This window comes from Oryctolagus cuniculus, chromosome 3 (genome assembly GCF_964237555.1).
Source record: "Oryctolagus cuniculus chromosome 3, mOryCun1.1, whole genome shotgun sequence".
NCBI classification, from domain to species: domain Eukaryota; kingdom Metazoa; phylum Chordata; class Mammalia; order Lagomorpha; family Leporidae; genus Oryctolagus; species Oryctolagus cuniculus.
The window spans coordinates 169,196,583-169,212,073 of record NC_091434.1 but is presented as its reverse complement, the minus strand read 5'-3'; the positions used below and the strand labels follow the sequence as shown (position 1 = coordinate 169,212,073).

At 45.7% G+C, this 15,491-nt stretch overlaps 1 protein-coding gene across 4 annotated transcripts in view; it reads right to left on the bottom strand.

Annotated features, from left to right (window-relative positions):
* EXOC4 (exocyst complex component 4) overlaps positions 1-15,491 on the bottom strand; it is an 871,518-nt gene that overhangs the window by 789,867 nt on the left and 66,160 nt on the right. For 3 of the 4 annotated variants that reach the window (XR_011387458.1, XM_002711996.5, XM_070071325.1), the window contains exons 4-5: positions 14,844-15,028; positions 918-1,027 (exon numbers count right to left, since the gene is read on the bottom strand). Coding sequence is in view for 3 of the 4 variants with exons in the window: in XM_002711996.5 (XP_002712042.3) it covers positions 918-1,027; positions 14,844-15,028 (295 nt within the window). In the remaining variant the exon portion in view is untranslated. The remainder of the gene's footprint in view (positions 1-917; positions 1,028-14,843; positions 15,029-15,491) is intronic. The other variant, XM_070071324.1, reaches the window with a different exon arrangement.

Here is a 15,491-nt window from a genome sequence, read left to right as displayed (position 1 = left end):
GGGTGTTCTGTGTTTATATATATATATATATATATATATATATATATATATATATAAAAACTTTAAAAAAAAAAAAGCTTGCAGGGACTAGACATGGAATGCAATGCATGAAAAAAAAAACTGTCTAAGAGCTAACAGGAGCACTGGAGGTTACAGCAAAAAAGCACGTGTTCCAAAAAAAGTAAACACACACACAGCTGGATTCAGCAGCAGGCCAGGTTCAACCCTTATAATGCAGCAGGCGATGGCCCAAGTCCTTGGGGCCCTGCACCTGTGTGGGAGGATAGAGACGCAGCTCCTGACTCCTGGCTTCAGATCGGCCCAGCTCCAGCCACTGCTGCCATCTGGAGAGTGAACCAACAGATGGAAAACCTCTCTCTCTCCCCCCACCGACTGTAACTCTACCTCTCAAAATCTTTACCAAAAAATAGTAATAATTATAATAATAATGCAATAGGCCAAAATTGTCATTTGAATTTTTTTTTTTTTTTACTTGAGAAACAAGCAAACAGAGAAAAAGAAAAATCTCTTCTCGGCAGGTTCCCTCCTCAAATGCCCTCAGCACCAAGGAGCCAAAGTCTCCACCCAAGTCTCCACGTGGGAGGTAGGAAACCAACCACTTGAGCCATCACCTGCAGGCCTCCTAGGGCAAGCACCAGCAGGAAACCGGAGCCAGGAGCCACAACTGGGAAGCGACCCAGACGCTCCAGTGTGGGACGCCGGCCCCTTAACTAAAACCTGCTCTCCAGCCTATCATTGTACACCTTATTTTTCTCTCAGGGCCACAAAGGGCTCAACACGGGCTCCCAGGCACCTCAGGCCGTCCTCTCCCAACCCCTCCTCCCGAGTCCCAGGGCTCTCTGCCTCGGATGGGCAGCATATCCGCCAGTTCAGTGGCCACAGAGTTAAGAACCTACCGCTTGAGCCTCCGGCGGTGGAATACTGCGCGGCGTCCAGGAACTTGCGCGGCGTCGGGAGGCTGGTCACGTCGATGAGAGGGACAGGAGATGCATCTTTCACAAGGCTGCTGAAGAAGAAAAGCAGCGGCAGTGATCACTGACTCCAAAACCGAGGCCCCGGCAGCCTGAGCACCTCCCCCACCCCCCGCCCCACGGGCTTCTCTGTCCTGAGCCCTCTTCCTACCGTGCCTTCCAGCTCTCCCGAGTCAACTTCCAAAAAAGTGGTGGCAGCCACAAGCCCTCCTATTCTAACAGTTCCAAGAACTGCAACTCCGTGCTATGCTCTGTAAAGTGACTGTGAGTGTATTTGGGATCCCTGGGGGGCCACCATGTCATTATACGATGCCAAGCACGACACAACCTCCTTTGTAACTCACTAGAGCCACTCATCAGCAACAGAAGTTCAGGTGAAGCCACGTCAGGATACCTAAACGAACCCTTCAGAGCAGTGAAGCCTGGCTCAAACCCGTGCTTTTCCAGTCATAGTCTTTGTTACATTCTAGGAGGTCCCCACATTTAGTTTTCTGTAACAGAGCTTCCAATTTCTTTTTTTTTTTTCTTTTTTTGGACAGGCAGAATTAGTGAGAGAGATAGAGACAGAGAGAAAGGTCTTCCTTTGCCGTTGGTTCACTCCCCAATGGCCGCTACGGCCGGTGCGAAGCGGCCTGCTTGCTGCGCTGATCTGAAGCCAGGAGCCAGGTGCCTCTCCTGGTCTCCCATGCGGGTGCAGGGCCCAAGCACTTGGGCCATCCTCCACTGCACTCCCGGGCCACAGCAGAGAGCTGGCCTGGAAGAGGGGCAACCGGGACAGAATCCGGCACCCCAGCCAGGACTAGAACCTGGTGTGCCGGCACCGCAGGTGGAGGATTAGCCTAGTGAGCCGCGGCGCCGGCCCAGAGCTTCCAATTTCAACAAGTTGAGAATCACCCCAAGAAAAGCTGATTCAAGGAATCAAAACAGACTAACAGAGTATTTCATCAGCCATTTCACCTTTTGCAAAAAAGGACTATCCCTCATTTAAATGTTCAACTTTAAAGTCTCCAAAATGAGTATATTTTCAGTGACACAAAGACTATAAAGAAAAAACACATTTTCAAGGAAGTTCTTAACTGATAAGCACCTTCTAAGCCCAAGAACTCTAAGTCATACTGAGGGCAATCAAGCCTGTGCCCCACCCTCACGAAACCCAATCATGTAGCCACACGCCTCTGCAACGTAAGAGCTTTCCACCCCGAGAGGGCCAAAGCCAGAGGCACAGTTCTCACTTCTTCCCAGGCCATGAGTGGCAGTGGCTACTCATGAAAGTCACTGGCACAGTCAGATGTCAAGGGAGAGCCAGCACAGGGGAGCACAGGCAAGAATCCCCCTGCAGGAAGGACGCCACAGTTGTGAATGAACCTGCCATCCCACAGTGATACAGCCCCAGTGCCTTTCCACATCAGTGGGTTTTTCAAATTTATTTATTTGATCAGCGCAGAAAGAGAGAGACAGATGGACAGAGATCTGGTTCCTGCCTCAAATGTTTGCAACAACCAGCGCTGGCCCAGGCCAAAGCCAGGAGCATGGAACTCAACCCAAGTCTCCCACATGCGTGGCAGGGACCCAAGTACTCGAACTGGCCGCCGAGATGCATTAGCAGGAAGCCGGATTAGAAGCAGTGGAACCAGGACTCGATCCAGCACTCCAGTGTGGGATGCAGATGTCTCAAGTAGAGGCTTAACCCACTGCTATGCCTGCCCTATCACCGTGTACTTTAAGACTAATAAAAAATAAGCATGTTCAGAAAATGTTGAATAACCAATTTTGTTAAGGAGCAAAATTGAAAGGTATTACCCCCTATTGAGTGGTAACAATGCGTGTGTCACTATCCCAGGCCCTAAGGATAACTAGGAGCTTGGACTCCTCCATCCATCGTCACCTGTTGCAGGAAAGGGGGAATGGCTATGCAAACACTCTGGAGCATCTGTTACAAGCTTGCCAGGGAGCTCAGCCCCGCGGAAGCAAGCATGACTAAGACGTGAGCTCAGCCAACGTGAGCTCACTTGCACTACTCACGACCACTTGCAGACTAATGTGAAACTCTGGCAGAACAGGAACAGAAACAGCAATGAGCAGGAATTACACCAGCATAGTTCATTTCAACAACCCTTTTCTACCAATATAAAGCTATAGCTTCCTAAACGCTTCAACTATCCTAAGAAAATCTAAGTCTTCAGATCCGGTGATCTGCTACCGTAGTCGACGTATTTATAAAAATCAGTTACATATTTATCCATTCTGCTGTCTTCTCTGACCACTTTTATCTTCTCATTTCTTTCCCTTCCAGCTACCTCATCCCATTTTACCTGCACTGTATTCACAAGGGGAACCAGCTCTGCACTCCTCCCCCACCCAGGAAACACGTGCCCTAGGAGACCGGAGACCCACGTTCAGGGTGCTACTACTGAGTAACTAAGAAAAAGCCAATTATATACTCAAAGGGCAATTATATACTATGTTTTATACATGTTTAAATAGCAAAGTGGAGGCATGATGTTTAAAGCATGGATAAAGGTATCAGTTAGCAGGAACATGCAGGTGTGTGCGGGGCTGGAATACTGCCTGCCAAGCCTAAGAATGCACACCCAATACACGCTGATATGCACACCGATGCGTATATACAGCTCTATAATGGTAGACTATAAGCTTCTGTACATACAGATTTACACATGATTCACTTTTAGATTAAAACCTACAACCATTTTCCCAGTTTTAACCTTAAAATATATTTCAGTTAAATGCAGGGCAATAAATGGCTTGCCATTTCAGCTTTGAAAAACAGAACCTGCTGACTTTATAATAAGAGCCAGAGGGCCCTCCACTCCATCAATAAACTTTTAGAAAGTCAATTTACTGCAAATCTATTTTCATAGACTCATCTCTCTCTCTAAAATTTTCCCTGAGGCTTCAATTTTTTCCTTTGTGAGCACTAACCCAAAGGCAAGTGACTCTGGAAATGACTTTTGGTTTTTTTCTTGTTCTTTTATGGAGGGACTTGCTCTCAAAGGCTCGAGAGAAAGGAGGCACACCCTCTCATTTAGTGACTACAGACAGCTGGGACGCTTAGCAAAAAAGGCAGGTACCATCACAGAACACTGCATTTAAACAGTAGAGCCTTCAGTTTCCATTTCTCAACGTACAGAGATAGAGTTGGGACGATATTAATCCTTCAAAGAGTTTCCAATCTCTCAAGGAATGTATTCCTCACAATAAAAAATAAAACCAAAGTTAGACTGTTCTTTTGAAGTTTGTAAGTAATATGAATGCTCTGAATGGCTTTATTTCTAAATAAATATGGGTATTTTTCTTTTTACAGACCTATGACGGCAAATTCTTTATCTTAAATACATTTACACTAATTCACAGTTAAAGAAATAGCTGATATACATTATAGCCCTCCTAGAATAAGACAGGCCCCCTAAAATGACCAACTGTATTTTGAATGTATTTTTGCTGTTTAGTAACAACATGATCGAGGGCAGGGAGACCATAAAGCAAATAAAGCTACAGCAAAAAGAATCATCCACCAGTGGCACCAAAGCCACAAGAATTTTCTGGCCATTAACCAACCATCCAACTAGTAAGGATCTGCTTCTAAATGTGTTTGATTTCAAGTCAGGAACACAGGTTCTGTTTGTCTTTTTAAGAAGGGTTAGAAGTGCTGACAGTTATTAAACATTTGATTTTTAATTAGAAAATATTTCTGTTTCTTTGCTTAGTAGTAATTGGGCCCAGTTATGACCAAAATTTACAGCTGTGGGCCATTTGGCTGATTTAACTGTCAACCTGAAAACTGAGAAGAGTGAGCTGAACTTCAGGTTGTAAATCAAGCGGCTGATCCATTGCCCTCTACAACTAGAACAACTGGCACTGGACCTGTCAAAGAGCAAATGCACATAAAAGTTTGTTAAATCAAACTGAGCCGAGAAATATCTGTCAGAGATAATATGCCCTTAGTAAGAAAATTTAACTGAATAATGGAGCAGGAAGGGCTGGCATAGTAATTCTCTACACTTCTAAGATCTGGCTGAACATACAGAAAGAATAATAAATGACTTAGAGGACATAAAAGTCAGAAAGAGCCATGGTTTCAAATGGCAGTCCAAGGGTGAAGACAGAGTAACAGAAAAAAAGGTGATGCTAAAAATGAAAAATCCAAGCAAGGAAGGGGAACAGTGAGTAACAGAGGACAGACAATGGAAGCAGAAAAATTACTTAAGGATGAATTAGTCATACAACAAGTCCAGCACACTCTCCACACACTGAGACAACAGACACCCCAAATTCATGGGCTTCACATTTTCTCCTCCACAAGGAAGCAAGGGCAAATCGAGTATTAACCCAGGATGCATGCAGTAAGGATGAACTATATTTTTAATATCTTTTATGATTATCTGATTATAAAGATTCATGTTCTTTTTTGGAAATACCAAGAAAATAAAAATCTATTTTCATCATTTCGGTGTAATGCCTTCTAAAATGTTTTACAGAAAGGAGTCTGTAGATCTGCCCATACACACCCCCAAAAAGGTACTCTTTTTCATCATTTTTTGGATTATCCTGTATACAATTTTGTGTATACAGAATCCTGCTTTTCCCCTTCAACATACTTCCCGTTTCATTAGACAAATCTTCAAAGCAGCATCAATAAATGCATGTGCACCAAGAGTAAGAGCAGTCCTGTTGTCCTCTCCCTACCCCATTTCCCATGGGGAGCTCCCTCCCTCTGTGTTCTGGCATTGTCCTTCCATGAAGGAAGTTTTTACACACATACAAATATGCATATCTTTACATCAAGAATATATATTCAAACAGCAACCCTTTAATTCTTACGCTAATACATTTAAACTAAATATATTGTTTTTAAATTTGCTTTCTGGACCCAACAATACATCTTAGAGATCTTTCCACATTAGCACAGAAAGGACTTTCTCGCTGCTTTTAAGGTCTAGAATTAGATGGTATGAATATACCATACTTTGTTTAACCATACTCTTGCTGTTGAGTATTTGAGTATTTTTGTTATTTAACACCAACGTTGCAATGACTATCCTATAACAAATATAGTTATAAACTAGTACTAGTTTTGTAGGATGTGGACCTAGAAATGGAATCCCTGGGTCAAAGAATAGGCTAGTTTTTATCATCCAAAAGTACACACCGGTTATTCCATCACCAAGAGAAAGTTCATTTCCCCCATCCTTATAAGTGTAACATGCTGTCAATGCCCTTAATTTGGATAATCGTGGGATCAAAAATTTTTATTTCAATTTTGCATTTCTCCAACCACTCATGATACTGGATGATCTTACATGTGTTTATCAGCCATTTGCACTTTTTAAAACTACAATTTTCCTACCCATGGCCTTTTACTATTAATCTGAAGAAGATTTTCATACTTCAGACAGCGAAGCTTTGTATTTTCTCAGCCTATGTTTTCTTTGTCCCCATTTTACTGAAGATAAGCTTCCAATTTTTAAACAGCTAACTCCTTTGGTATTTTCATCTTCTGATACACTTGGGAAAGCCCCTTGGTTATGGGTTGAGAAACTACATCTAAGGTTGGACTTGTGCACAACAACGGGCAGGAATCTCGACTTCCTTCCAACCTACAGCCAACTGTCTGGACTCTGTTTACTAAACAGCCTTCACCCCTAACACCTGGGCTAGTGCTCAAAACGGAGACCCCAGTACACACTGGAGTGTGTTTCTGAACTCTGTTCTCTCACTGGCTCTTGCAGTCATTTAGCAAGTGAACTCGCAGACCAGCAGATGCACCATCTTTCTCTCCCCCCCACCTCGGACACATACTTCACTTTTCAAATAAATAAATCCTTTAAGGAAAAAACAGCTTTAAAATATACTTTTAAAAATGTTTGTCTATTTTTATTTGAAAGGCAGAGAGACAGAGAGAGAGCTTCCATTGTTGGTTTATCTCCCAAATGCCTGCAAGAGTTCTGGCTGGGCCAGGAGAGGCCAGGAGCCTACAACTCCATCCAGGCAGGGGCCAGAGTACTTCAGGCACCACCTGCTACTTCCCACGGTACACATTAGCAGGAAACTGGAATCTGAGACAGCGCTGGGACCCAAACCCAGGCACGCTGGTGTGGGACAGGGTGCATCCCAAGCAGCATCTTAACCACTATGCCAAATGCCCACCCCTTATCATCTGAGAAAGTCTCCCTCAGAAAGCCCCTTCTCAATTCTTAAAAATGATTTTTACATTTATTCTTCCAGGTGAACTTTCGATTTGACAGTTACGAAAACCTCAACTAGGATTTAACTGGAACTAATATCCTTGCAAACTAAAAACAATCTCACCATGTGTTCGCCTCATTTCCTCCGAAAACAATTTTCATTATTTTTTTTTTCCATATAGGCATATTTTTGTATTTGTCAGTTCTACTGATTGTCTATTTTCTACTGCAGAGTTATCTGTTCTCTGTATGTATATGCCTTCATGTGATCTCCTGTGTTTTCTCCTGCGGTAGAAATGTATTGCTGGGTGTTTGGTTTTGGGTACCAACCATGGGAAAAATCTCTATTTGGGAAGAATCCCATTGTCTCAAGGCAAGAGTAAGGCTCCGCTTCCTAGCGTGGAAGCTGAAGGAGGACAGGTATGACCCAGGCTCAACAAACTGGAAGCTCCCCCTTGGACTCGGCATCCCAAGGATAAGGGCAAGAAGCAGGGACACTTAGAAAGTGTTTGCCGGAGAGTTTAAAATCCAGCCACTACAGGCATGGTGCCAGGAGGAGGGAGGAACCCAACCAGACCCTTCCTGGGGCTGGTCTGAGCCCTGTGTGCTCGGCTGCTTTCTCTCCCTTGCTTCCTACTGGGTTTCACACCCTGATTATACAGGCTTCCCACAGATTCTGGAAACTACTGGATAACAAACCCTTTACCATAAATTCTTTTCCTGTTTAAGTTACTAGATCTGATTTGTACAATTTGCAATCAAGAAAAATTGGCTAATGCGGCATCCTTTATAATAGAGAGTACGTTTTACTTGATTTGGGTTCTTGAATACAGAAATCCTTAGACATACATACCTAGGTTTATAAAAACAAAATTAAATGTATTTTCTCTAATCATTAAAGTCCAAAGCAAAACAACCTCTGACACACCTACAGCACAAATTCAGTATTCCTCTCTACCTGCTACACATCCAAATTCAGTCTTTACAAACAATGTCAGGACATAAATCCCATTTCCTAATACAGAGTACTCTTTGACCATATATAGACCTTCTTCAATGACAGTTTTTAGCTAATATTTTAGACTTTGCAAAATACATGTGTTGTGTGTATATATATACATATATATGAAATCATATGTGTAGTCTTCTCAGTTGTTTCAAACTACCTACAACTTTGTTGTTCTCAAATCGTGACTTTGATTTATACCTTAGAGTTCATTTTTGAGTATTCTTTCTACAAAATAAATCAAAGACACTAGTGATTTATTTTGTGTTGTAAATTCAGGTCTGCGAAGTGTCTCTGCTGCCCATGCACATTAGCATCTACCTGACCAGCCAGGAAGCTCTGTGTGGTCCACTGGCTTCCAGCATGCAGTGTTCAACAAAGCTCGGAGAGGCTGACTTTTGCTCTTTTCTGTGTATCAGAACAAGGCTTAACTGTATAAAGTGGAAGACTCAGCATTGGTCTGAGTAAAACAAAGTCTTTCTTAACTCTCATACAAATTAGACAGCCCAGCCAGGGCGAGAAAAGAGGCTCAACTGTGGGGAGCAATCCGGACTAGACTAAGTTGCTCGAATTAGGACTTATTCTATGCATCTGCTCTCCCACAATATGGCGCTGGGAGAGAGGTAAACAGCTTCCGCACAGCTGCCTCCAGTTCAACCAATTAACTGTAGGACTTGCTCCTGATTGGAGAGCAGCGTACTCAGCCGAGTTGGGATTGGCGGAGGAGGACTATGAGGGAGGAGAGAGACGGCATGCACCAGGAACATCTATGGGGAACATCTAAGGGAACACCTGTGCAGCCCCCGAGAGAGCCGGCCGGCGGTGTGCCGCTCCCCTGCGGAAGTGGGGAATGTGGCCAGGGGGAACTGCCCTTCCACGGAGGTGGAAGGGACAGTAGCCAACCCGGGAAGAACCAGCAGCAAACCCGGGGAGGGCCGAGCAGACGAAAGAACAGCGCAGGGTCCTGTGTCGTTCCTCCACGAAGAGGGGGAGCGACATAATGGTGCCGTGACTCGGATAGGAAACCTGACTCGGATAGGAAACCTAGCTCGGATAGGAAACCTGACTCGGATACGAAACCTAGCTTGGATAGGAAACCTAGGACGGATAGCAAACTTAGGAGGGAAGAAACGGGAAGAACTAGGGAAAATATCGGAGAGAGAGACTAGCAAACAGCCTAGGGAAAAGCCGGACGAAAAAGGTGCCGGAAGAAGCTATTGAAAGCCTAGGCATAGACTCAGATACGGACTACGGGGGGAAGCTGGGAGAAATTTCTAAGGTCGAAAGCGAAAGTGAAAGCTAGAACAAACAGACTCGGACGCGGACTGTGGGGAGAGGCCAGGAGAAATGAGGGAGGAGTATTGTTGGAGGAAAGCTTGGGGAAACATACCGGGTAGAGAAAAATGTTAGGGAAATTGAAGCCGCGGGGGGCAGGCCAAGGCGGAAACGAAAGCCACTTTGGGGTTCTCAAGTTAGCCCGGGAATAGGGGGCGAAAAGTTGAAACCAGAAGCTGAGACGCAAGCCAGATTGGGATCCGTCTGATTAGCCCGGGGAGCAAAGGACGGGAAGCCAAATCGTGGGGCGGAGACGTACGCTGGGTTGAATTCGCCAGGCTAGCCCGGGGAACTTAGATTGAATCCTAGTGGCGGAGACGCAAGCTACGCTGTGTTACTCGCGGAAGCCGCCGCGTGCAGAGAGAGCACGGGGCGTGAATAGATAGGGAACGCTGGCATAGGCCGTGGTTCAGACGCGAAAGGGTTAAGCGTGGAGACCGCGGAGCGCGCAAAGCCGAGCCGCGCAAAGCCGGGAAGCTGCGCAGATGAGAGAGGCGCGCGGGCTGAAGCGGCGCAGAGCCGGGAACCCGCCGGCGGGGCGAGGTGCCGGAAAGCCGCAGGGATAAGAGAAACAGAAGTTTGGAAGTGAAGTAAAAGAGAAATGGGAATGCTGGAAGATAGAAGTGAAATGGGAGAGGTAGGAATACCCGGAGATAGAGAAATAGAGAAAAATAAGGCCTCCCCTCAACATGCCAATTAGAAGGCTTGGATTCGGTCTGCCCGATTAGTGAGGCGATGAGCACCTGGGCGGCTAGCCGCAGGTCACCGAAGACAGGCACGAATTAACATCAGTAAAGCTTCCCCACAATGCAACAATTAGGAGGCTTGGATTCGGTCTGCCTGATTTAAGGCGGTAAGCGCCAGCAAAGCTCGACCAGAGTATGAGCTGCAGGTCACCGAAGATAGGCACGAACCAACACTAATAAGTCTCCCCCACAATAAGGCAATGAGAAGGCTTGGATTCGGTTTGCCTGATAGGTTTTGTAAGCCCCTGCGGGCAGAGCAGAGCATGCGCTGCAGGGCACCGAACACAGGCATGCATCAGCGCCTAAAAACCTCCTCACAATGGCGAAGAGAGGACCCGGATTCGGTTTTCCTGATTGATAGGACTTGTAAGAGCCTGTGGCAACGCTAGCAAGTAGAGCAGAGTGTGTGCTGCGGGACACCGAAGACAGGCGCGTATCAACGCCAAAAAATAAAAAGAAAGGGGGATCTGTGGGGAGCAATCCGGACTAGACTAAGTTGCTCGAATTAGGACTTATTCTATGCATCTGCTCTCCCACAATATGGCGCTGGGAGAGAGGTAAACAGCTTCTGCACAGCTGCCTCCAGTTCAACCAATTAACTGTAGGACTTGCTCCTGATTGGAGAGCAGCGTACTCAGCCGAGTTGGGATTGGCGGAGGAGGACTATGAGGGAGGAGAGAGACGGCATGCACCAGGAACATCTATGGGGAACATCTAAGGGAACACCTGTGCAGCCCCCGAGAGAGCCGGCCGGCGGTGTGCCGCTCCCCTGCGGAAGTGGGGAATGTGGCCAGGGGGAACTGCCCTTCCACGGAGGTGGAAGGGACAGTAGCCAACCCGGGAAGAACCAGCAGCAAACCCGGGGAGGGCCGAGCAGACGAAAGAACAGCGCAGGGTCCTGTGTCGTTCCTCCACGAAGAGGGGGAGCGACACTCAACCCCATCAAAGAGCTAAAACTGTGACTTCTATACTCAGAGTGACCCAGTGTGTACGATGGCTTAATGGCATGCATCCAGGTCCCACACAGAAAGTAAAAGGGAGACAAGCGAAGGGTGATTGGCAACTCTGAAAATTTTACTGTGAGTCTCCACTGAACAGCTTGCAAGCTGAAGACCTACTAATCACCTCTAGCTTTATTGGACGAGAGAAAATGCAGCTTATTAGGTAGTCCTATGGACACCAGGAACAAAATAAGGGTTGTCAGCAAAAACGAAGAGGAAAACAGATATGAGGTAGGCAAGTAACTATCTCCATCACAGAAGATAACATATTTTCTTCCTAGTTCATATGGAATCTGTTTTTGAAATTCCTAACAATTCCAGATCAAATCTAAATGCAAACCTTTTTATATTTATTTTACCTTGAATCCTTTTGATTTGCAAACCAAGGTCATTACTTTAATCCTACATAAGTAGGTTTCTTTATTTGCATTCTCATTATTGCTTCTTCCTCTGTATTAGTTTGCTCAGGCTGCAACAATAAAGTGCTACAGACTGGATGGCTCACACATTAGGAATTTATTTTTCCACAGTTCTGAAGGCAAGCAGTCTGCTATCAGACTATGGGCAGGGTTGGTGTCTTCCGAGGTCTGCATCCCTCATTTGCCAATATTTCCCTCCTCCCTGTGTCTTGTCATGGTCTGCCCTGTGCACTGTGTCCTGAGCTCTTCTTATAAGGACACCAATCCTCTTGGATTAGGGCTCACCTTAATGACCTCATTTTAACTCTTGCAAGACTATCTCCAAATACAACCATATCTGAGGTACTGGGGATTAAGATTTCAATATATGAATTTAAGAGGGGGGACAAAATTTAATCCATAGCGCCCTCTTTTTGGTGTCATCCTCTGAAATACCTTAATCACTGGACTGATCACTGTTCTCATTTGATATTTACTATCTTTCTTTCACCATATTACCTTTTTCCTCTTAATGATTAGAAAAGATTTCCCTTCATATCACTGACTCAATTCTCTCATCTTTCCAGAGCTTTTATTTATTTTAATTTTTATTTGGGAGAGGGGGGAGAGGGGGGAGAGGGGGGAGAGAAATCAAGATCTTCCATCCATTAGTTTACTCCCCCAAATGCCCTCATCTATTAGTTTACTCCCCCAAATGCCCTCAGTAGCCATGGACAGGCCAGAGCCAGGAGCCAAATACTCAGTCCAGGAGTCCCACATGAGTGGCATGAACCCTGTACCTGGCCATCACCTGCTGCCTCCCAAGGTGTACATTAACAGGAAGCTGGACTGAAGCAGATGAGCTGGAACCTGAACCAGGCACTCCAATATGGGATGCAAGCATCCCAAGCGGTGTCTTAACCCCTGTGCCAAATGCCTAGCCAGGAAATGATTTAAATGAAGTCTTAAATGTACCTCCTGCATTTGGGTTTTCCTCACATTTGGTTCGTGCTTTAGTTAGCTCTCTTATGTCCCTCCCTAGTCCATTCATGTAGCTCCCCATTACTGTTGCATAGGAGAAGCTATATGCTTGCTGCACACAACCATCAATCTTCGTGATATTCAAAAATAAGCATGTAATTGGCTGGCTGGCTAGTCCAAGCTGGGCAGGTCTGCTGGTTTGGGGCAAGTCCCAGGTGTCTCTCCATCTCCTCCAGGGCCAATGCCACTGTATCAGCGGTAGAGGCACTGTGCATTTCACACCTCTCTCTCTGTATTGTGTGCTCTCATGACTGCCAAAAGCAAAAGGCCAAAACCCAAAGGTAGGAAATACACTTCTCCTATCAAAGTAGGGGGGTGGAGGGTAGGTTCAGGAGGGATCATTCTGAATAATGAGCTCATCAGTGACAGCCTGTTCCTTGCATTCTTGAGACACCCTCACTTTAAGACTCAAGTTTTCATGTTGACTTTATATATCCGAGACCTCAAGATAATGCTCATTCTCCTTTATGCTAGAGAATACTTTCACGGAACTCAGTGAGTTTATTATTTGTCTTCGTACGGGAAGAAATCTACCTAGACCCGCTATTTGCCTGCTGGCACCATGCAAGAGAATACACCATGCTAGAGAATACTTTCACGGAACTCAGTGAGTTTATTATTTGTCTTTGTACGGGAAGAAATCTACCCAGACCCGCTATTTGCCTGCTGGCACCATGCAAGGCATTTCCTTAGCACTTTCGCCACCCGCCACTTTTTCCTCTGTCAAGGTATGGCAGGTGCACTGCTCACATCTAGTCTTGAAGTCAGTCTGAAGTACAGCATCCCTAGTTGTGCCCGTCTTCTAAAAAGAGGTAGAAACTTCTCGTTCCCTGTCAGGGTCTCTGACAAAACTGATGAATCACACAAAGTGGGCATTTTTTGTTCAAGCAGGACAGGTCTTGGCAGACGTCCTTCCCAGCATGCACTGCTTCCAGTGCTCTTCCTGTCTGCAGTTAGGTGGAAAAGTAGGAACTGGTGTTTTCAGCAGAGTGTGCTGAGAAGCCATCCAACCTTCTCAGAGGGCAATTTCTTTTTTATTTGAAAGGTGAAGAGACACAGAGACACAGACATAGACACAAAGAGGTCTTCCACCTACAAGTTCACTCCCCAAATGCCTGCAACTGCTGGGGCTGGGCCAGGCAGAAGCCGGGAGACACGATCTCAGTGCAGGTCTCCCATGTGGGTGGCAAGGATCCAAGGACTTTAGACATCACCTGCTGCCTCCCAGAGTGCACATTATCAGGCAGATGGGACTGAAAGCAGAGTCGGGACTCAGACCCAGGCACTCCAGTATGCAATGTGGGTACCCGAACAAGCAGCTCACCCACTACACCAAACACTCACACCTCACGGCCACCTTAGAGGAAAGCTGGAAGGTCATGACCATGCACAGTTATCTGACATACAAAGGTTCTTCAGAAAGCTAGTGGAAAATGGAATTAAAAAAAAAAAGTTTATCTTGGCGCAAAAACAACTGAAATGAATGCAAAATTTTCTCCTAATATGCATTTTCCATGAATTTTTGAAGACCCCCCTCATGTGCTAGTAAGTGCAATGTTCTCCTATCTCACAATCTAAATCTCATCTTATTCTCTCCCAGAGCTACACTAACCTTCTCAATTTCTTGAACCCACCCAGGTCCTTAAACACAGAGCTACACGGCAACCAGCTGAGGGATCAAAGATGGACTCTCTCTGCACCTTCCCTGAACTGCTCCAGAGAGAGGGCTGCCTAGAGCTGAACACAATCCTAAATAACAAAGAATCTCCCAGCTTCCATTCACACGTCTGCAATTCCTAATTAGGCTTGACTTCACTGTCCAATTCAAGGATTTTTCACTTCCTCCTGAAAGAGTTTCTGGTCTAGTTTCTCTAGTATCTAAGAGGCCCATTGTAAATGTTTCTTACATATGCTGCACAAGAGGACCATGATAAATGAGTGAGCAAACTAAACATCAGCCTGTCAGAACACAAAGCTGGTTTTGTAATGGCAAATTCCCCAAGTTTCAGAGACGGTACATGAAAGGGCCGAGAGTCTGCCCCAATATTCTGGAACACAAAGGACGTTCATGAGAAGACTACACAGCCACAAGACACGAGGCGCAGAGCCTCTTTAACCAACCTCATTTTCCCCTTTTCCTTGTTGCGCTGCACCACGCGGCTGGTGGATTTGATGTAGAGGTGCCGGTGCAGCTCATCGATGAGAACCAAGTGCAGGTTCATCTTCTTGCTGTGAAGCTCCAGCCTGAGGTCACTCAGTCCTTCCACCTGGAGCAGGGGGCCCTCCAGAGACTCCACCGCCGACACCTGGAAGGGGGGTGGGGGGGGGCGGGAAGAAAGCCTATTTCAGTACAACTAAATAACCCTGCACATTTATAAACAACAAAGACACTTCTGTTAAATGTACTAGCAAAAGAGAGTCTGTAAGAACCTTATCAGCATACAGGAGACTTTGAGTACAATGGGGACAGGCTTAGTCTTGCCCTGGAAGAGTTTATCATGGGAGGTAGATAAGGGGAAGGCCACCAATCTAAGCCAGACAGAACTGAAGACATGCAAAACCTGACAACAGATCTGCACACCCGATCTAATCCCACGTGCACTGCTTGTGCAGGCACACATGTGAAGACAGCTTCCCCATTACATGACCACATTGTTCATAGTCTCACAAGAACCCCACGTGCTAATGGCCTAAATCCACTTCTAACCAGCATTCGCCTTTGCAGATTAAGACGCATGGAAGCACGCTGTGTGCTGGCTCCTGTGATGA